At 37.5% G+C, this 23,416-nt stretch overlaps 1 protein-coding gene across 6 annotated transcripts in view; it reads left to right on the forward strand.

Annotated features, from left to right (window-relative positions):
- The window catches only part of ABI2 (abl interactor 2), a 61,632-nt gene that overhangs the window by 28,140 nt on the left and 10,076 nt on the right, over nt 1-23,416 (forward strand). For 2 of the 6 annotated variants that reach the window (XM_030453841.1, XM_030453838.1), the window contains exons 3-8: nt 3,984-4,160; nt 7,852-7,869; nt 14,872-14,969; nt 16,511-16,657; nt 17,630-17,754; nt 21,367-21,525. In XM_030453841.1, coding sequence (XP_030309701.1) covers nt 3,984-4,160; nt 7,852-7,869; nt 14,872-14,969; nt 16,511-16,657; nt 17,630-17,754; nt 21,367-21,525 — 724 coding nt within the window. The remainder of the gene's footprint in view (nt 1-3,983; nt 4,161-7,851; nt 7,870-14,871; nt 14,970-16,510; nt 16,658-17,629; nt 17,755-21,366; nt 21,526-23,416) is intronic. The other 4 variants (XM_030453842.1, XM_030453840.1, XM_030453839.1 and 1 more) reach the window with 3 other exon arrangements.

Below are 23,416 nucleotides of genomic sequence, written 5' to 3' on the forward strand. Positions count from 1 at the left end.
AGACAATAAATTGATAAATTTAAAGTAAAAAATGTTGAGAAGAGGAAGAAATCATAGAATCATGGAATGGTTGGGGTTGGAAGAGACCCTAAAGATCATCCAGTTCCAACCCCCTGCATGGGCAGGTACACCTCCCATCAGACCAGGTTGCTCAAAGCCCCATCCAGCCTGGCCTGGAACTCTTTCAGGGAGGGGACACCTGAAACTTCCCTGGGCAAGCAGTGCCATTGTCTCCAATGGCCTTACCATTCTCCTAGTAAAGATAACCTAATCTAAATCTGTCCTCTTTCAGTTTGAAACCATTAGCCCCTGTCTGCTCCCTAACAAGTCCTTGTAAATGTCCCTCCCCAGCTGTCCTGTAGGCTCCTTCAGGTACTGAAAGTCTGCTCTAAAGTCTCCCTGGAGCTGTCCTTTCCAGCTCTCTCAGCTATCTTTATAGGAGAGGTGCTCCAGCCCTCAGATCATCTTTGTGGTCATGCTCTGGACCTTCTTCAGCAGGTCTGTATCTTTCCTGTGCAGGGCAAAGCTATAGGCAGTATTCCAAGTGCACATGAGCAGTGGGGTAGAATCACCTCTCTTGCCCTGCTGACCACACTTTTGATGCAGCCCAGGATGCAGTTGGCCTTCTGGGCTGCAAGTGCACACAGGTGGCTCATGTCAAACTTCTCATCTAATACCACCCCCAAGTTCTTATCAAGGACTTGCCTTCTGGAATTTTTTTCTGGAAATTCTTGGCTTCTGAAATCTTACTACAGTTCGGACTTCCCAAGCGCTGCAGTGGCCTCACCTCAGGTAGCCATGAAGCATCACACAGCCACTCACTTACAACCCCCCAGCAGGTTGTGGGGAGAGAATCAGAAGGGTAGAAATGAAGACTTGTGGGTTGAGAGAAAAACAATTTAACAATTGAAATAAAATAATAGTAACAATTATAATAATAATGATTGCAAATTGCAATTAAAAGTAAAATAATGAAGAGAAATAAAACTCTAGAAAAAGAAGTGATGGAGGTAGAACAATTACTTACCACCAACCAAATGATGCTCAGCCAGTCCCTGAGCAGTGCTTCCACCTCCCTTTCCCTGCCAGCCTCTCCTCAGTTTTTATGCATGGGGCATGGAACTTCAGTCAGTTGAGATCAGTTGTTCCATCTGTGTCCCCCTCTTTTTGTACACCCCAAACTAACTTGCTGGAATGGTTTGAGGAGCAGAAAAGTCTTGGCTGTGTAATCAGTGCTCAGCAATGAAAAAAAACAGGTTTTGTGCATTTCATTGTTTGTTACTGTAGTCACGCCTCACTGATCACTGTAGTCCTTAAGGAAAATAGTTGTATTCACAAGTCTATGAATAAGTAAAAGATTATCCTTTTTATTCATGGAAACAAGTTTCCACAGTGACAGAATACCATTGCTGCAATATGTGCATTAAAGATCTGTACTTTTTGTCTGTTTATAGATAATTGCATAAAAAAAATAGTAAAAGAGCATCTTTAAAGTTACAGAGGATAAGCACTTGAAATGCAGATAAAGAAAGAAATCATCTTGCCAGTACTGTACTAAATACTTTCTTTTTCATTTGTAGGTGAAATGAGACTCTGAGAGTGAAGTGTCCAAGGCATAAGCTAGTTTTCAATGATGTTTTCAATGTTATTGAATATTCTACCAAATGGTATCAGAGGCCTGTGAGACTAGGAACTTAAAAGAGTCACTGTGTTGATTCTGCAGTTCTCTGGTGATATTTCTAGATCACAGATGAAATCTGAGATAATTTTAGGGATGGAATTCTTCACTGGTATTAAACATGAGACTGTCTCCAAGTTGTTGCAATCACATACCATTAGCTTATCAAGAAAACATGTACTTTCTAACTCCTCAACAGATGAGTTGAGGTTTCTGTAGGCAATCGCTTTGCCTTGTTCCAGAAGGCTGCTTGTTCCAGAACTTCTCCTCTACTATGCTGCAAAAGCAAAGGTCTGGCACAGAGAAAGGATAAAAAAGCCTGATGGAAGATAAAATACCGAGTCTTACCCTGCTGCAGAATGGCAAACCTTTGTTACTCTGACCTGGAACACATTTATGTGCTGTTTTTGCACTGGTGCTCATACAATCAATAAAATCATAAGAACTATGAAGATCTGCTCTGTACTGATGTACTGGGGGCATGGTATATAGACCTTATCATCACAGGGGCCTTCAGTGTTTTAGTTGTTAACTAGTCATAGAAATACATGTGTTTCTGTTAAAATTTATGAACTATGAAATTCTGCAAAGCTTGCTTATTGGCAAAATCTAGGTGGGTTTTTTTGAGGGTGATAGACGATGTATCCCAGAATGTCTAACTGCCCCTATTAAATTTCAAATCATTGCTCAACCAGCTTGAGCTTTCCAAAGAAAGGATTGCCAACATATTTTGACCTTGAATAATCTGGTTTTTCTGTGTGTATGCTTGCTTTAAGAAATTGTTATGCAGCTTTAGTAGAAACCTAACAGTTCTAGGCAGGTGGTGCTAGAGGTGGCAGAAAAGGTATATCCATTGCTTAATTTCAGCAGAGGTATAAGATCTTGAAAACATGTTGCTGGGAAACACTAGATAGTCTCAATAGATAGTAATTTAAGCTTCCATATAATGCCCCTGGTATTTGTGGAAATCCTCTGGAAAGTGAAGAAAAACTTACTGGGAGTGTGGGTTTTTTCTTTTAAAATTTTTGTAGCTTTAAAGGTTGTGATGATTGTACAAGCTAATACAGGGTCCATTTTCTTGTTTTTCCATCAGTAGCACAATCCAAAGCGGAAAACAGCGTAAGCAACCTCACTGCCCAAATCTCTGCCCACAGAAAAAAAAATTGAAAAAATGTGAATTATGGAAATGATTTCTTATTTGTGGCTGTTCCTTAGTTATTACAGGGTCGGTCTCCTAACTAAAAAGTCCTTCTTGTGCCATTCATAATTACTGGAGTAGTAAAAAGAAATCTTGTGTATGTTTAGAAGCCCAAATAGTAATGACTTTATCTGGTTTTTTTAAGGTTTTTTACCCTTTAGCTAAAATGTTTGTTCACGAGCCTGGCAGATTTCCTATAGGGAAAGCTGTTTTGTGAGCAAGGAATTATATTTTTTTTTAAATGATGCAAGCAGCTCTGTGCACCATGATTTAAGAGACTTTATTTTTCTGGAAGGGACAGACAGATTTTGGTAACTTGTTCCTAGTCCCATAATAGTCCCATTATGGAACAAGATTCAAGTGTATGTGTTTAGACAATTAAAGCAGGGCTTTGCCTTACATGAGAGATTCTGTTGTAGCACTCATAATATGTGGAGGGAGGAATTTTCAGTGTTTGCCTTAGGCATTCTAAGAGAGGGCAGTGGGCTTCATTGGGCACTGGCATCACTGTGGATAAATGATCACTGAACACCTTCTAATAATTGCTTTATGATGGGTGATTTTTTAACGACTGAAATAACTTGTCAATTTGTCAGAGGGAAATTTTACCCTTTCCTGAGTACCAGTCCTATTTTAGCAAAGAATTATATAGTGTAAGAAAACCTGCTTATAGTTTGTTTTTCGGTCGTAAAAGTTAAAGTTTGGTAAGATAGCCTTACACTTACTCTAGTTGGAGAATATTTCAAAGATGAACTTAGAGAGCAATTATAAAATTACAAAGGATTATTGAAAGAATCATTAAAATAAAATAAAAATCAAAATTAATTAATGGGAGCTACTAAGAATGGAAAGGATTAGGAATCTTGCTGAAATGTAAAGAATGAGGGTAACAGAAAACCCAAAGGACCTGTGTGTGGCTTTAGAGGTGACAAGTTCAACAGTAAATTAAGCAAAACAAAGATGATATAATCAAATATACCTACTGATATGTTTAGCACCTTATACGGAGATCTTAGAAACGTTGAAAATTATTCCATTTTATTTTTTAATACTGACTCTGTATTCCAATGCATACCACTGTTAGTAAATGCACTGCGTCTTTTGTAGACGGTGGACATTCACAAAGAGAAAGTTGCTAGAAGAGAAATTGGTATCTTGACTACAAACAAAAACACCTCAAGAACTCACAAAATCATTGCACCAGCTAACTTGGAGCGACCAGTTCGCTACATCAGGAAACCTATTGATTATACAATTCTAGATGATATTGGACATGGAGTGAAGGTAGGTGATATTGTTAAAACAGCCAAACTGCAAATACATTGTCTTTGTATATTTTCAAAATAACCTCATGTTTTTCATGGTAAATATACCAGTTTCTCCTTGCCTGGCCAGTGTGTCTATAAACATAAAAGGAGTCTAATTTGCATCTGCTCCTTGCCATTCCCTTGCTCCAGTGTCTAAACCTTGCAAACCTACTGAGTCTTATTTCTGAGGATATGCGGGACTATGGATCTCACCTTCTAATGTGCTTCTGACTACTTATGTGATGCTTCTATTGTTGTTTTAATCAGTTGCCCAGGGGACTGGAAGGCTAATGACTGTCACTTTTCTGCCTAATTTAGCTACAAAAAGTATGACTCAGCTGTAACTGCCACCCTTTTAATTTGAAGCTCACTTGAAGAAAGGGTTTGCATAAGAAACAATCTGTGCTCCCTTTTCTTCTTTCCGTCAGTCAGTTATACCCAGATACTGTGGTGTGCTTTAACTGTTCAAGTGAGCTCTCTGCAACTTTTGTGCCATATGGGTTTTTGGACTGGGGGTATAGCTGCCAGGTTTGAAGCCAGCTGGTTTTCCCTTTTAAAAGTAGGAGAAAAGAGGAACTTCAGGGCAAAGATCAGACTGATACACAACTGGTGGCTGTTGTATGCAAGTGTTAGGTCATAGTAAAAACTAGCAGATCTAATTTGCAAGATTAGATATTTTTATATTTTCTAAAAGCACATCATGAACGTAAACACAGTCTCAGCAGGTGTGAGCTCATTGTTCACTTGTGCTGCCAGGAAAAAAAAATACGGAAATCAGAACACTTGACAGTGTTAAAGCTTCAGGAGAAGATAAAGTGAGTAACACAAAGCACTGTCATTTTTACATGACAGTCTAACAAATCTGCAAAACTGCTAAATATTAGTAAGGTAAGATGCTTCTTCCAGTCAAAGTACACCAATAGTTCTTTTGCTTGACACTTAACTGTATTAGGTTATCTATAATGTTCAATTGGATAGTAATTTAAATGGTAATAGATTGTTTTAACTAAATGCTTAAAATTTGAATTTTGAACAGTGCTATTTAAGTATCTTTTCCAAGCAATTTTACTTAAGGTCTGTTTGTTAACAGGAAGTCTTTTTTGCCTTGTAACCCTGAACAGGTTTGAAAATGGCAAGTAACTGTTTAAGCTTGATTTGGAAAACCAACAAAAAAACCCAAACAACCCAAACCCCGTCATTAGTAGCTACAATTTCAACCAGGGAACTATTAAGGCTTGTGCTAAACTGTATTGTCAATTCTTACAAATTGTGAATTTATGCAGGTCAGCAGGACTCTATCTGGATATGGGTGGAGCATATTAACCTGTAGGATTACTGTTGGTAATATTTTAATGATCACTTCCTTGTTGATGAGATCATTCTAGAACTCATTAAAGAATAGTTTTTAATTGCTCTGCCACACAATCTTATTTAGCACTGTCTTTAAATTGTTATAATTGGTGTCCCACTTACCTCATTGTGGTAGAATCATATTCACTGTGATACAACAAATTAATTCTTCTGAAAGAACATAGTTCATCAAATGGATGGTGACTCAAGTGTATATTTGCATCTGTTATGCTTGTGAGATGCTTGAAACATCTTACAAAGTATATGTACAATGTACTATATTTATTTAGAAAATGAAAAAGTGTTGTGTATTTCTGGAACAATAAGCAGAGAACTTAACATGATGCTATCATTAAGATCCAGCGATCTTTTCCAGTCAGAATAATCCTGTGTTCAGCACAGAAGACGGAACCACTCTCTTGGTGATGGAGAGAAAGTGGCCAGTTCTTCTTAGTAACCTGTTGCTTTTGTTCTGATTGAGTAACAACAGATTACTAGACCTCTGGCTAGACAACAGAAAAAAAAATGGCAGGAGTTTCAGTTTACCTATTTATAGCTCACTATTGCTTGATCTGTGGCATTTTTAACCTCAAATGAGTATTCAGAAGGAGTTATTGGATAAATAAGTATTAAAGTTCCAGTTAGCATCAGGGTGCCTCAGTCTGCATTCTTTGTCCTCTTTCTCTTTTTCTGCTGTAGGCTTCCCCTCTAGTATTTTGACCCAGAGTTATGCATTGTCAGGACACTCAAAAGAGCTAACACATCAAACCCCTGAGAAAGATGGCAAACTGGACAGAGAATAATACAAGAGAGAAAGGGAGCACCCTTGGCCAAGAACTCCAGTGTGCCATGTTGGGAGAAGTAGTATAGGCATGTGAGCACCTATTCCTTCCACTCAGAAATTCAGAATATCCATGGAGATCTTGATGAAAAGGTGCTCTACCATGTGGTCTCTTAAAATGTGAGGGATAATTGAAGTGCCACTGTATCATTCCATCAGTCCCTCGTCTTCCCTCCCTGCATCTACAGTGCTGCAAAAATCTAAAGAACCTTTTGTCTAAAGGAGACTTATGTCCAATTTTTTCAATTTTTTTCCTGAGTTACATAGTCTTCCAATCTGTTCTTCCCTTCAAAGAGTTTGTTAGTCAGGAGTATGGAGAAAAAAAAAGTTTGATACACACCCTTTTGAATGGATTAAGGCATTGCCATTAACCAGGCACCACTGCTGAGCAAAGCCTCAGTTTATTGGCTTGTTCATGTAACTTGTTGCTCTGCCTGGCCAGTGCAGGGGGACTTGGTTTTCTAGGTGTGAAACATAAACAGTTTTGGGTAATATCATTGGAACTTTAAACTCAAAGACCGAAGATTTTCTAATCAGATTGTGTTTTGTTCTTAGTGTATTAGGGTATATTTATAGTCTAAATGGAGGAAATGGAGTGACCATTCTGTATGCTCCACTGTTGAGATTCTGCATATTTACTGTTGTGTTACAAAAAATGTAAGAAATGTAATGTTACCTTTGGATTAGCTGAACTAAAAACAGATCAAACAACATTCAAATGGAAGGGCCAGTATTTCTGAGAATACTGTTGGGAGAAAGAAGATACATGCTATTGTGGCAGTAAGGTGTAGGACTTAATGTCAAGAAGCTAGCACTAAGATATTTTAAATCTTTAAAATAAGATTTTGCTGTTGGTTAATATCTTAATATATAGCTTAGAAGATGCTGATAATGTGGTGCAGAGTGCTGTACTTCTTAAAAGACAATGATTTGCTCTTTATCTTTGTTCAAGAGATATCTCATGGCATCAGGTTATGGGTTAACAGTATTGTCTAGGGAAGAGCATATAATAGCTTAATATTCTAGAGTCTTCTGTTTCAGATAGTGGTAAAAATGCTAATGCATGTAGCAGTCTAAATGAGCTCAGTATATTAAAAGGCTATTCTCTGACAGCTTGAGTAAATTAATCTCTGAAATTAGACCGTCCAGATCTTGTGTTCCATTTGTAAAGAAGCTTTCTGTTTACACAAAGAACTTGAGTACACAGTGTTCAAGCATTTGATAATTAATTTAGAGGTGTTAATTTAAAGGATTTGTTTATCAATGTATATTAAAAGTTTCAGCTTGAAAATCTTTTGTTCATGACACATTCTGCTTTAACCACTCTTTCTGTGATCTACCGATACATTATTTTGTTAATGCTGAATGCTTAACTTTTTTCTTTCTTTATTTCTTTCTCTTCATATCCTGAAGTTCCAACTAACCTTTCAATGCTTTTTTTCCTTACCTCTTTTATTTGCTCCATTTATGCATTAAGTGGTTGCTTAGATTTAAGGTAAGAAACCCCAGGGCTGGATTTCATTCTTATTCTTCTGACATTATTGCACACGGGGAGATGATTAACATATGTGTTACTTACTGTTTAAAAGAATACCTGCTCTCCCTCCTGTGTATCCAACCTTCTGTTTAATGACTTCATTGCAGATAAACCTTTTGTGATATAAAATGATGTATTTATGAAAGGAAGCTAACACAGCACATTTTAAAAGCTTTGTGGCAAAATATTGACTGCCCTCAGCATATCTACTAGAACATTTGCAAAGCAGGAATGTTTTGCTAACCTTTTATAGACAAGGTGAGACAGTGGGCAGCAGCTGAATATGAGCCTCCCCCTGTGTAATATTATTTTTATCCTAAATACGATGTTAATTATGATTTGATTTGGATCAGTGTTTCAGTGTGAGATTGCTCAGATAGTAGGCTCCAAAAGGTGTGTTACAAATTCAAATCTGTACATGTTTTTTAAAGTTGCAGTATCCTTCATGTTTTCAGAAACATCTAGCACTATTCACATACCAAGAGGCAATTGTATGTGGTAACTTTCACAAATTTGGTAGTTGTGTAAAATATTTAATAGCTGTTAAACAACAAAGCAAAGCAATTTATTTCATCAAATGCTGTATGAATAGTACATCAAAGAACTCAGATTGAAGTATGCCATATTCTCAAGGATGTGAAAGAGGTTTAAATGCTAGAAGCATTAGTGGCTGCAGAAGTAGAAATAAAAAGCATCAAATCAATTAGAAACAAGCAGTTGAATGAAGTTACATAATACTAAATTAAAGTTCATAGCATGTTAATTTATCACCTTTTTTGAGTAGCACTGTGAAGTGCAACCAGGCTGGGGAATCAGGGAATGAAAGGTTTTTTAGTAGCAACTGCCACAGTTTTTATATGGGAAAGTGGATCTTAGAACATAGAATACTAATATGTAGTTTATTATAATACGTAACAATAAATCAAGTTCCATGTTGATGTGAAATATTTTTTTATTACTAAGTATTATCCATGACTGGAAAAAAGCTGAAAGAAGATTCTGCACATTCCTGAGAAGATTGACTGTTAAACTGGGTATTTCTATAGATATCCCAATTATGTCCCTATGGGATTGGCCAGATGGTACCATTTAGTTAGGTATTTACATACATGTAGCACATCTGATCACAATGGAAATTAATAAATGGCAGATTTCTCACATGTAATTTGAAATTTATTTTTAAATGAGTGTGTGAGGTACAGCATTTCAAGTAATGTAGAGTTTAAGTGCTTTTTATCTGAGAATTGCAAAATATATGTCCTCTCTGAATCTATGAAAACAGAATGGATACTTCTGATGTTGAATATGCTTTATCCTGGATGCAGTTCATTACTTGTTTATAACTGCAACTGCTGAGAGCAACAAAGAAAACTGAGTTTGCAAATTGTATTTTTTAAGATCACTGAGAAAGCCATCAAACAATATGATCATCCTAAAAAAAATATATTAAAATTATATAATTATAGGTTATGTGAACTGCCATATCTGTGCATCATCTGCTATGTTCATGTTTCCAGATAATTTTTTTCCAATTAATAGTTTTGGAATGAAAATAACATTTTTTTATTATAACGCCAGTCAAAATTTTTATTTTTACTAGAGCAAACTTGATCAGAAATTGGGTGTGGGAAATCACAATATGTCAATCAACTTCTCATTGCCAAAACATTAGGATTTTTAAAAAAAAACCCCACACGTACAAAAAAACTCCACAACAACTAAGAACAAAAAAAGCAAAAAGCAGCACTGCACCTCTCGTGGGATGCAAGTTATTCTTTAGGTCTCACAATAGTCACTGTGCATCAGCCTGGAAGAGGAAGACTGAAAGGCAGCTACAAACCCCAGTTCCATGATAATAATAAATTTACTTCACTTATGAGAGACTGAATATAAAGTGTTTAGCCTGCATTTATTTTTCATAGATGCAAAGAAGCCTTGGTCTTAGCTTACAATATTAAACTGACTGTAGCAGGGCTCACTGTGCTTGTGTCTGGGTAGCTTAAATTTAAGTTTTACACAGATTTTGAAGAAACCTCTAACTACAAGTCAGAGAAGTGTCTATTATGTCGCCTATCAGCAAATAGTTGTAAATGACATTGTTTAAACCTTTTTGTATTTACTGGACTTGGTTCTTCAATTACTTTATGTAGGTGGATGTGGTAAAAGCAAGTAAACACACTTGCTGAAACTTCTACTTGTACCCATTTACCAAGACAGGATTGAAAATTACAGGTCATTTCCATATGAAGAGGCTAATCAAAAATGTATCAGGTGTAATTAGACACACAGAGTAAGTATGTAAGTGGCTGAGCACAGCTTGAAAAGAAACTCACTTCGAAGTAGCAGGTGATGGTTCAAAATTCTGTTCATCCTCTCTGTAGTGCTAACAAGATGAAACAAGGTATGGGAAGGTAGTTTTCGTTCAGGCTTAGGGTATTTTTGCTGAAGCCAGGTATAAAATTGCTCGAGAAGGTTGGGTAGCTGTTTGAAGTTTCTGAATACAGTCTGTGGAATGTCACTGGTGGGACAGTGATATTCTTACTAGATTTCGGGCACAATCTTCATCCTGAAAGTTTTAGAAAATCCAATTTGACCGTAAAGCAGCACTGGAAAATTTCTGGGCTGAGTTCAGCTTTGACTTTACAAAGCTCCTTCTGAGGATTGATTGTGTGGCATATCTGGTATTCAGGATTTAAAAAACCAATCCAAAACAAGAAAACCCAGCACCCTTTGTTTTGGTAACTGAACTGCCAATTTCAGAAGAGTAAAAATGTGGCTTGAAGTCTTTGTTGCAGGTAAGTGCCTTACAGCCATGTAAATACACAGTGCATTGGTGCAAATAGTTTTTGCACATCTGCTGGCCAGTACATCTGGTCATTTGTACATCTGATCAACTGTGTATTTCTGCACTTCTTTTTCATTGAATTCTTTTGCTCGTGGCAACATTCCCAAGAACTGAAATGAATGAACTGCAGTTTTTCTCAGTTTTAACCAGTATATTTTACCATGTATTTCTTATACAGTGGAGTTCTAAAGAAGCTCAATCTGTTAAATGTTTATAAAAATGTAATTACAAATGAAACTCAATCATATCTAGGACCAAAGGAAAGTTATTCAATAACTCCAATTTATGAAAAACTATTTGTCAAAAACAGAAATTGGACAAGTAAGTTCTAGTTGCTAAAAACATTAGTGATAATTTTCTCATCAGTCTCTTAGGCTCTGATCAGTCCTATATCATGTCTTAAAAGTCATCAGATGCTACCTTTCTGAAACTGACACTGTGGCTTGATACAGAAAATATTGGATGAAGTACTGTTGTACTCTTTTTAAACAGAATCATCCATAGTGACCCATTTCTGTACAGTTCATTTTGTGGCTGTTAATATGGATCTGGATCTCAGAAAATCCTTCAGGATGTGTTACTTACCAAGGATCTGCTTATATTAAGTAGTTTATACAGTTCCTTCCTCAGCAAGACTTCAAATTCCAGCTCCAGTGCTAGAAAAGTTACAGCTTTGGTGAAACACATTTTCTTCTGTAGTGCAAATGCTTGCTAATTCACATAGAAAAAGTTTCTGCAACCCATCCAGTAAAAAAAAAACCTTATCTCCCTGTAATTATTAAGTGTTCCTCCATGTAATTTCAGTTGATAATATTTTCTACTTTTTTGCTTGTGTGGGAAGGGGCTAAAAAAGAATTGGAAAAATCTCTGCATGCATTCTGCATAGATCCTGTGCGCTGCTTGTCTTTTCACTGCATGTCCTCCCGCTTTTAGAGCAGTTTGCTGGGCCTTTTTCTGAGCTTTGTGTCCAAATCATTAGTGCCTCTCTATTTTTTTTCTCTCTCTTTTTTTTTTTTAGCACAGTGGTGATTTGTTTTTAGAGTTGTGAGTAGTGGCAGATATACAGCCTTGTTTCTGGTTGCAGGCTGTGCTTTGCTGCAGTTTCCTAAAGAAATCTGCAAGTTCTTAACTACAGAGCAGTCACAGATACGTGGGGTGCTGCAGTCAAAAAACTATCAACAGAGAGATGCATTCCTCTGCGATCATGCTCTGGGTAAACCAGCTACATCTGGATAGTTCCAGCTGTGCAGAGCTAGGGGGAAATGTCATCAGAAATAGTGCAAATACTGGTGAATTCCAACCTGCTCCAGAAAACAGATTTCTAAAACTTATCAGCAAATGTGACTTTGAGTTCTAGTCGTTGCTCTGGATTTTAGAGGTTTGCAAGAGAGATGTGTGTGGATGAGGATTTGTGTATGGAAATCATCCTTACAGCTGTGTGCAAACTGGGAAAGGCAATAAAGCTGTGCAAGTGGGGGGCATTAATGGCTTTTTGGCTTTTTTTTTTTTTTTTTTTTTTTTTCTCATGGAAGTCATCTTAAAAGAGAACAGTTGGAGATGTTGCAATCTTTGTATCTCAAATGAAGTTGCACCTTACCAACTTAAAAATTTTGAATTTTTTTATAGTTTTATATAATATGGTTTTACATTTTCTTTTTTCTTTCCTCAAGGCAGTCTGTAACCTTTTTGTAGTGTCTTACATGGTACTGTTTCCACAGATCTGTCCATTTTGATCGGAGCTGTTGGAATAATTTTGTATTCTTCATTTCTCTGAATATTTGGCCCTAAGACAAAGGGCAAGTTACTCAGGGTTGTTTAGCTTACCGTAGCTAATCTTAATGCCATCAGTATTTGAAAGACCCTCAAACTGAGCTGACTGTCAGAGTGCATTTTCCTATTTTTCAGTTTAGTCTTTCTTAAGAACAGCTTCTTTGTGCCTAAAGTTTCTTCGCTTTTTCTTTGGCCATATTTCTGAAGCTTTCTTCCCATCTGATGTCAAGAATATGTTAGTTCACAATGTTAATGAAAGTAGCTAGAAATCACTGAGCTTCTGCATTAGTCAGGCAAGTGTTGCTTTCCCTTTTTACTGTTTACTGTGATCTCTCTGCATCCTCCTCCTCTGCTCTCCTTTTGATATAGCTCTATCCTAGGGGAAGTCTGACACTTCATTTTTGTTCCTGCAATGATTGTGTACAAACAATAAAAAGTTCTTCATAGTTGGATACATGGAATTTTATGTTAACTGTAAAGTGATAGCTAGTGCTTTCATCATCTGGGAAGAACCAATAGTGTAGCCAATTAAAACACCTACATGGACTATTCAGGGGCACACAGGTAGGTCTGGGCTTCCAGACCCCCTGCCCCATAGACTTAATGAACTGTTTGAAATACAGCAAATGACAGTGCAGCAACTGGTTAATTAAGGTGGGTTTTTTAGTCTGTTAGTCTTTTTGGGGGCAACTCAAATACGTAGGTGGGTGAAACAGGCATCTTTAATGAAAGTGGAAATAAGGGGATTGCTGCAACTTTAAAAAAAAATACCAGATTTTGTGCTATTTCTTAATGTTCTGTGTCTAGAATAAAATATACTTCATTTTACACCTTCCCTCTCCCCTTCAAGTAGTTGTAGTTCAGTTGCTTACCTTGTCCCTCACTTGAATTAACTTTAGATTTCTTGTTGCTTAGAGTTGGCTTAAAGGACTTGATAATCCTGTGTAAAAGCATTTTGCCTTAAAATGATACTACAAAATACTCTTGCACAACTGAAACCAAATATCTTTTTTTGGATCTGACAAAAAAAACCCTTTCCAATGTTTGGTTTTCTTTTCCTCCCAGCAGATGGAAAATGTGATAGCACTGGGATTATTTAGAACCAGAGAATCAAATTTCAGTGGATTAGAGTACACTCTTCACACTGGTCTTAATATTTATCAGTTCACAGATCTAAACATTGCCAGGGTTTAAGCAAGTTGTTATAAGACAATTTTTAAGGAGTAATTTGCCTTTAATGATGTTTGCAAATACTCCTAATGTGTGCCTTTTTTATATGGGAGGCAGGAGCACTAGACTTACACTTTGGAAACAAGAAATGTTGTGAAATAGAGCATGACAAAAGCAACAGAAGAAGGGATATAAGCATACTTATTTTGTTTGTTGAATATCTCTGTGTCTAAGCAATAGTAAGAGTATTCATAAATCAAAGCTGTTCAGAGACTTGTAAGAATACTGTGTGCTAATTCCTTAAGGGTGCATGAATTGGGAGAATTATGCTGGGCAGGCAGTATACAGATAAGCAAAATGCCTGCATTGGTAACAATTGCTTATGATTCCTAACTTAATAAATCAGTCAGGAATGCAGATAATTTAAAAAAAGAAGTTAAAGTAAATTATATTATAGAGAAGTTACTTCATTAGTATTTTAACCTGAAAGAGAGGGAAGGGACAACTGCAGTTGCATCACATCACATTTCTCCTGTTCATTTATTTATCAGTTATTAGAGATTAAATTGTCACAGATCTGGTGGGGGAAAAAAAGTGAATCTTTATATTTGTCTCCATATAGCTTTTTCTCTGTGTTTACATACACTTAAATAATATTTACAACAAATATTATCTTTAAAACATTAGATTGTACTGTCAAAACATTAAAACATCAATGCATCATACTTGGAGATGACTTTGACTTCTCCTTATTTGTATGAATTATATTAAATTGCCTGTTAGATAAACCTTGGTATTTTTAAAGAGTATTTAGAAATAGTTTTCAAGTTTATCATTCAGTAGCACAACCTGAAATAACTACCTTTATCTTAAAAAAATGACTGGGGGGGTTTAACCAAGTTAGGTACAATATCTGTATTGTCAGTGATTGTGATAGCCTGAAGACAAATTCAGTTTTTGTACATACAATTTTAAAAACCCCTATGTAATAAAGAGTCCTTTGAGCTCAACTCTTGATTTCTAGCAGAGTGGAAATCGCATATAACATGCATGGCCTCTCAATTTGTTTGTTTGTTTAAACCTTTCCCTACTTAGAGTTAATTGCTAAAGGCATCCCAGTGTCTCTCAGAAGCTGAGCTTAGTGAGGCCGTTTTTCTCCCCGTTCTCTCATGCAGGTCAGCACACAGAACATGAAGATGGGTGGGCTGCCTCGTACTACACCACCCACCCAGAAGCCTCCAAGTCCACCCATGTCAGGAAAAGGAACTCTTGGGTAAGTGCAGTTACTGAATGTGTAAAGGGCTGTGGTGAACTGAAGGGAAAAAAGGGAAGATTCTTTCTTTTTCTGTACTGTGGAGTTTTGTTAACCTTTCCCAAAGGTCAAGAGGTGTCATACCCACATCCTCTTATGCTGAACATGTCTTAATGTATCATTTGGCTTGTTAGGCTGTGGGCATCATCAGCCTTTCCCAACAGGAACCTTTTAATCAAGTTTTAACAGAAGACACAGAATTACATGCTTTAGAGTATCATAGACTCATAGAATGTTAGGGGTTTAAAGGGACCTCTAGAGATCATCAAGTGCCAAAGCAGGATCACCTAGAGCAGGCCACACAGGAACATGTCCAGGTGGGTTTTGAAAGTTTCCAGAGAAGGAGACCCCACAACCTCTCTGGGAAGCCTGTGCCAGTGACTGTCACCCTCACAGTAAAGAAATTTTCCCTCATGTTGAGGTGGAGCTTCCTATGTTCTAGCTTAAACCCATTATTCCTTTTCCTATTGCTGGGCACCACTGAAAAGAGATTTTGACACCCACCTCAGATATTTATAGACATTAATAAGATTCCCTCTCAGCCTTCTTTTCTCAAGGCTGAACAGCCCCAGTTCCCTCAGTCTTTCCTTGTAGGAGAGTTGTTCAAGTCCCTTAATCATCCTTGCAGCTCTCCGTTGGACTCTCTCCAGTAGATCCCTCTCTCTTCAATTGAGGATCCCAAAACTGGACACAGTATTCCAGGTGTGGTTTCACCAGGGCAGAGCAGAGGGGAAGAACAACCTCCCTAGATCTGCTGGACCCACTTTTCCTGATGCACCCCAGGATACCATTGGCCCACTCAGCCACAAGGGCACATTGTTGGCCTGTGGAGAATTTCCTGTCCACTAGGACTCCAAGGTCTTTCTCCATGGAGCTGCTTTCCAGTGGGATGTCCTCTAATGTGTACTGGTGGTTGCTGTTTATTCCTACCCAGGTGCAGGACTCTACATTTGTCCTTATTGAACTTCATGAGGTTGATCTTTGTCCAGATTTCACTGGATAGCACTGCAGCCAGTAAAAAGTCATTAAATGTGTGGCTTTGACAGATGGTGCTAAACAACTGGAAAATTAGTACGTGGCAGTGCTTGTTAATTATTTATGCTGTGTGTGATAAAAGTAATTTTCTGTTACATCTATGAACTTGACTTTGATCTTAGGGCAATGTTATAGCTGGGTTGAATGCTGTTTGTAGATAGGTGATTATATGCATACATATGGACCATGGTGCTTTATTTTAAAATAAGATATGATTTACTTTTTAAACAAGAATGTGATGTACAATACAGAGTTTATGGATAGGAAACTCTCCTGGAGATTGAAGTACATGAAGAACACCCTTAATTGTGTTCTCTCATCCTACAAAGTAGATAATACAAACTTGGGGAAAACCATCTTTTTTAGCTCCTGTTACTGACTGACACGTAACTACCTTTTGTTGAAAAATCTTTGGGTTTGTCTGTATCATCTTCATGTACTTCTAAAATATGCTTGTCCTTGTGTAGACGTCACTCTCCGTATCGTACTCTGGAGCCGGTCCGTCCTCCGGTGGTACCAAACGACTACGTGCCTAGCCCCACGCGCAGCATGGCTCCCTCACAGCAGAGCCCTGTTAGAACAGCTTCTGTCAACCAGAGGAATCGAACATACAGGTACCCACTGTAGTCCTTTACACAGTGTGGTTATTGTTGTATAAGCGTGAGCACAAAAAATATTGAAAGCATCTGCACCTCTATGGAGAAGTTTGTAATTCGTGATTTGGACTGGGATCATCATGTGGCATGGAGAGAATAATAATGAGTCATGTTAAGATTGTTCATTTAATCCACCAGTCACCTTAATTTTAGTGCTATCACTTAGTTACAGTATTTAACAAAGTACTAAAATTGTCAAGTCTTTCAAGTAGGTAGATCTTGGTACTCTTTTATGAAATGCTTACAAGACTGCAAAGGCTTCGTACACAACTTGGCTGCTACATGTTGAAGGACTGCATAGCATCCATGAAGTTCATGTTTTTGTTGAACAGTCTTTGGTATTTATAGAATCAGTAGCTGAAAATGAGCATTTTATTTTGAGAATGCTGATAACTGCAAACATAGAATAAAGCTGAACTGTATTACCATGTGTTCTGCAGGAGACAAGCCTTTTTTCCAGGATAATAAAATTTACATTCTGTGGCAGGTCTAAATACTTCCCTTAAGATCTTTACTTTTTAAACATTGTAAGTACTTGTTGATGGCTAAACTGTTAGACTTCAAATACAAGAAAATCTGACTTTTACTTCACTATCTTGCAATTTTCAGATTTCAGTAGTCTTTTATGAAAGTATATAAATTGAGTGTAAATAGTCTATGTGTTTTATAACTTGTAGGAAAAAGGCCTGTATTTGCCCACTACTGGTTAAACAATATTCGAATGACATGCTTTGGAACAAGGCTCCAGAAGTGCTACCTTTTGGGGCAATTTCATGAAGAAATTAAAGAGTTTCAGGAAAACTGAGCTTTATTTCTTTTTCTGTTGTTCCGTGTTACATCTCTGAATTAATAAGGTGCTATGTGAGGGATCTCATGTTTCAGCATGTGCAGCATTATATTCATTCCCTGGGTTATTTTGATTTCTTACAGCAGCAGTGGGAGTAGTGGAGGAAGCCACCCAAGTAGTCGGAGCAGCAGTCGAGAGAACAGTGGAAGTGGAAGTGTGGGTGTTCCTATTGCTGTTCCCACACCATCTCCCCCCAGCATCTATCCAGGTAAATGGAAACTTGCTGTTCCTCTTTATGACTCAGCATTAAACTTCAGTGTTCTCAAGTCTGCTAAACACAGTGCTGAGAGAACCCAGAAGTGTCCAAGTTCATCATCCAGAAACATGCAAGCATTGAAAACTGCTTGCAATTTGATTGTATGTGTTTGAATTTTTATCTCTTCTGGGACTGTCTGATGTGCTTTTATGCTTCTTTTGTATATTGTTTATCAGGATTTTATGCCTGGCTGCCTGCATGTGGCTAGGTAGGACACAAAACCTTTTCTCAGTGGGCTGGGGGAGAAATCCCCTTGTCCTTTTAAGCAAATAAGAGGTTTTTCATTGGCTGTTCATGCAGATATATAGAAGGATGCTTTAGAAAATTGAGAGGCAGGACAGAGTATATCTTAGGTACATTGATGCAGGCCTGTATTAGTCATCACAAAAAGACCCTTGTTCGTTGTTATCACCCCAGTCTTTTCAGAAATAGGAACTCATATTAGTGCTCCCTTTTCTTTTGCTCATCCCTTTCAGTGAAGAATGTGTAGCTGGCTTGCAGTGAGATCTGAAATACACGGTCCTCCTGAACCAAAGAAGTGGAAAAATTTTGGCTTTCTTCTGTACATTTGTACAAAAGCCAAAGGCAATTGTGCTACAGATCAAAATGTAAAGAACGAGACATCTTTCAAAAGTAATAGTTTTGAGTGAAAAGTTTTGGTTTGTTCCCTTAAGACTTGAAAAGAAGTGGATTTGCTTGCCCTTCATTTACTGACTACATAGGAATGAGCCTATCTTTAACTGCTCCATTTTTCTCTCATCTCCTTGTGCCTTCTAAAATACAGTGCATCTAATAAGTAGCTAACACTTCATAATCAAAGGCTTTCTCTAATCCGTGCTAACATATCTCCTTATTAACTTAATTCCTCCTCTCTTCACTTAGCCCCTGCTGGCTCGGCTGGCACTTCTCCCCTTCCTGCTACCTCTGCTTCTGCCCCCACTCCTCCTGCTCCTGCCCCTTCCTGCGCTGCCCCAGACGCTGCTGCTGCTGCTGCAGGAGCTCAGCCCCTTGCTGATGGCTTCACTTCTCCAACTCCCCCCGCTGTTTCTTCCACACCCTCCACAGGTGAGTGTCTGCTCCACCTGCTGAGCAGATGAACCCAGATGTGGTCACCATCCGAGGCTTTGTTTTCAAAGCTACTTCAGAAGCAGAGGTGGTTTGGTTTTTTGGGGTTTTTTTTGGTTGATTTTTTTTTTTAATATAGCTAGAAATTACCTGCTAATACCCAACTAACGGTTATATAGACAATTCAAGGTGTGCTAGTTTCATAAGCAGCAATGATTCAATTTTACAATTTTATTATTTGTACATTCATATAATTATTTATTACATTATCATTTTGTTGTGGTTTGGATACTGGGAATGTAATGGAATAATTATGTCTGGGGTATCCACCACTAGCAGTTTTGGGTCTGATTTTTCTCTTTCGGTAATGGAATAAAAAAAGTGCATCTAGCCAGGTGTAGTTTCTACGACTTGTCTCTTCAGTACTTTCAAATGCCAAGTCTCCTTTCAATGAACTGATAAAAAGGACACTTTTTTTGTGTTCAGTGTCTGGTAAAATACAAGTTGTTATTATGCAGAATAGTACTAAAGCATTCTGTTTTAGTAGGTATAGGTGCTTATGGTGTATATTGTAACTTTTTAATGCTTATTATATCACCCTTAATTTTTCTCATATGCTGAAGTTGCAGCATATAGTACTTGCTATGTGCCACTGTAGCTCTGTTCTTTATCAGATTTTGATGGGGAATTACAAAGATCTTTACAGAGCCAGATACATACATAGCTACTTACATATTTCATTACTTTTCATGGTAGGAGAAGTGGAGGTCAACATTTTGAATTGGTTTCTGAGTGTATTAATGTTGGTCTCTCTTAGTAACAATTTCATCAGGTGCTGGAAGCATTCTTGAAAACGTATATAGTTTAAGGTGCTGTGGTTCATAGAAAATTAGAAAATACTTAAACTAGAATCTGTGACTATGGCTAGGATCTTCTGAACTGTGATGGACTGTGGTATCAGAAGATGATCCTGATGTCTAAATTACTTTCCTAGTTAGAAGATGAGCTGTGTCATATGGTGCCTCAATCAGTTTTCTATTTTGATGCACAGTCAGTATTGCAGTACTTAAGCCATATTACTTCTGTATTTTTGACAAGTCAAAATCAGGCAGGTATCAGTACTCTAATGGCTAAAAATTCACGTGCACAATTTCATAAGATAAATTTAGGTTACTTGCTATTTTTAAGATTAGTGAGATTGCTTGCATAGCTTCTCTGAAATAAAGTATTTCAAGAGACTGAAGAGACTGTTCATGAGGTTGTGCTTTTTGGTCCTTAAGGGTCTCTTATTCCTGTTTCTTGTCTCCTCTCTTCTCTCCAATCACCACCAATTTCTACCAGTACATGAAGCCACAGGGAGGCAGGCACTTTAGGAAAAATGTGAAAAAAGCTATGTACTAGGTGAATTGTACATAGCTTTGACTGTTCTTTCTCATCTGTAAAAACTGCATTTTTGAGATTTACATGTCTGTATAAAGCAAGAAGCATGTGAACTCTAGTTCATGCATTTACTCTTAAACACAAGAAGCAACTTGCATCTTATTTACTAACCTTGTGTGAAGTTTTGCAAAGCAATCAAAATGTGGCAGAGAACAATGCAAGTTATTAAAAAATGGCACATTCATTTGTTCTGTTTTCATATTGCCTTCTCTGCATGCGTGTCCCCTCAACTACAGTGACCATCCCTTCTCCCCATGTTTACTGCAAACTCTGAAATTTACCTTCAGCATAAAGCGTGGCAGCAGAATGGTTAGGGATGGAAACAGCCCATATAGGTTTAACAAATGCTGTTTACTGTTATAGACAGTCTGTAAACTAGAGAATTCTGTGAGCACAGAGGATAGGTTAATGGCTTGCTTCATGTTTGCACAGATTCAGGATCAGTTACATAGTCACAGGAAGGGATTTAAAATAGAGGAAGTTTTTCAGGAGTTGTTTCAATTGGCGAGTCCCTGAAAAAAAAATCTTTGAGTATGATTTAATTTATTCCATCCTTCAAGTAGTTACTAACATTCTTTTTTCCACAGATGATTTTCTACGTATTTCCTGAATGTCACAAAAATAATTAGTATTGTGTTTTTCAGTTGTAGAAGATAGTGACTTTGAATCTTGGAAATGGCACACAGTTAGTTTGTACATGTATGTTAATTAATTGTTGGACTGCAAAGTGTTGGGATTTTTTACAGGTATATAAATAACTAAATTTGCAAGAAGTTATTATAATACCTTATATAAAATGGATATTCGTGAATTATTTTCTTTCATTTTTAAGCTTTGTAGCATAGATACCTTTGTATTTTCATACTGGCTTTTCTGAGCAGTACTGAGTAGAGGCTGTCGAGAGATTTACTTTTTTACACTGTTACTGACTGCTCCTAGGCTGTGGACTGTCTTACGAAAAAACCCAAACCATTTCCAAACCTTTGAATGTTGAATTCAGATATGAAAAAGGCAGGCATCATTCTTCTCTTTGCTAACAAATTTACCTTTTTAACCCAGGTCACCCAGTTCAGTTCTACAGCATGAACAGGCCTGCAGCTCGACACACACCCCCAACAATAGGGGGATCTTTGCCATATCGGCGTCCTCCTTCCATCACATCACAGACAAGCCTTCAGAACCAGATGAATGGAGGACCATTTTATAGCCAGAACCCAGGTAGGAACATTTTTCTGCTCTGTTGAATTCAACACAGTGGTGAATGGAGTGATCTTTGTTTCTCTGAAATCTTGTGTTCTGTTTCCACTGCAGATACTGCAATTAGTCTCAGGTAACTCCTCCTGGTAGCCGTGCTGAAGCTGCAGGCCAAGTATAGTGTGTTCAGCTTCCACCAGTGCAAGCAGCTTAAAACAATACTCTTTGTTGCCAAATAAATTACTGTTGATCTCTCAGTCCCTATTAGACAAGTTTTAGTCCTTTACCATGTCATGGTGTCTGGTTTGGTGTGGGATGGGTATTTGATTTTGCATCGGAACACTGGTTCTTCATTAATCAGTCTTGTGTGCTTTTTCTGTCTGATTAATGACTGCTGAAGAAATTGCACCTGTTATACAGGGGTGGTAAGCATTAGACACCTGACATCATGGTGTTTGGTATGGCATGCAAAGAAGCTGTGTCATCTGTTAAGTGCAGATGATGTTATTTTAATGGGTAATCTGTCTTGAAAAGCAGGATGAGATATTAACAAGGAGTGGTGTGTCCTGTGTGTGAGGGAGAACACGGTAGCTTTTCATCTAAGGAGCCCTTTTCCCTGTGCTTCTGATGTGACATGAAGGTTTTGGTACCAGAATAGGGGGGACTTTTTCTTTTTTGACAAAGCTACAGAATGGTGCAGGGGACATACTGAAGGATCCTTATTAGGATCTATCTCATTTATCAGCCAAATAGAATGCTGACTTGCAAGCCCTACAGTGCATTCCTGTTTTGTGGTGCTTGTGGGTGGTGGGTTTTGGTGTTTTTCTTTGTTTGCTGATCTTTTAAATTGGGCACTGAACTTGAAAGTAGGTCAAATGCTGCAGTCTGCATTTAAGGGATTTGAAAATACTACTGCTTGTGAGCTACACTGCAATGAGGTTCATGTGTTTAACTTGAGAAACAAATGGCTGGTCCTGTTGGGAAGGAAGTTATATGACAAATTTTAGCACAGTTGCCTGAAATATATGGTATTTTTAAAGCACATTATGTGCATGTTGATGGCTGAAGGGGAAAAGGCAAAAAGAAAAAGGAAATAGCAATAAAAAAAACCTTCCAGCATTACCTTTGCAGTAGAGGCTTTTCAGTACATTCGAAGAGTTTCTGACAACTTCTGTGCATTTCTGCTTTGGCAAAGGGATAATTCTCTGAAAGGTACCACAGATCTGTTAATACGTAATCATAGAAGATGGAAATAGACTTGGAATAAATTACATAACCACAATTCAGTCTGTGTACCTGATAAGATGATAACAATTCTGGTGATTAGTCACTTGAGCTGTAAATAACAAAGAAAATGCCTCATATATATACTGGTATACTTCATACAGCGTAAATAAGCAGTTGTACTAAGAGGCTTTTTTATATACCTGACAGAATACAGAATTGATTAGCTTTGCAGTTATAGTAAACTAAGTTTTGGGTTTAGCATGCATAATTGAAGACACTAAGAACAGAGGGACTGTTGTGTCTGTATGGAGCAGGGTTAGTAGTGATAAGACAGGGGCCACAGTTGCTTCTCAGCATTCCTGGAGGGGGAGAAAATGCAAACTTAAGAGATGAGAAAAAGATGTACAATAGGTAGAGGAGTGTGCCAGCTATGCCTTGTTCTTTTTTGCAGTTTGTTTTGCAATAAAGCAGTAGTGTTTCTTCCACTCTGGAGTTAGTCTGAGATTTACTTATTTATGTCTTCAGGCTAAATAGATGTATTGGCACATCAAGTATAGACTTTTTCCCTCATTCTTTTGGACATGACTAAATGTTTTTATATGCCACTGCTAACAAGAAAATTATTTAGTTGCTCTTCCAGCAACTTTGCTTTCTGAAAAATAATCTTGTAACTTGCTTAAAGAATAGA

The sequence above is a fragment of the Calypte anna genome, chromosome 7 (assembly GCF_003957555.1).
Source record: "Calypte anna isolate BGI_N300 chromosome 7, bCalAnn1_v1.p, whole genome shotgun sequence".
Lineage (NCBI taxonomy): Eukaryota > Metazoa > Chordata > Aves > Apodiformes > Trochilidae > Calypte > Calypte anna.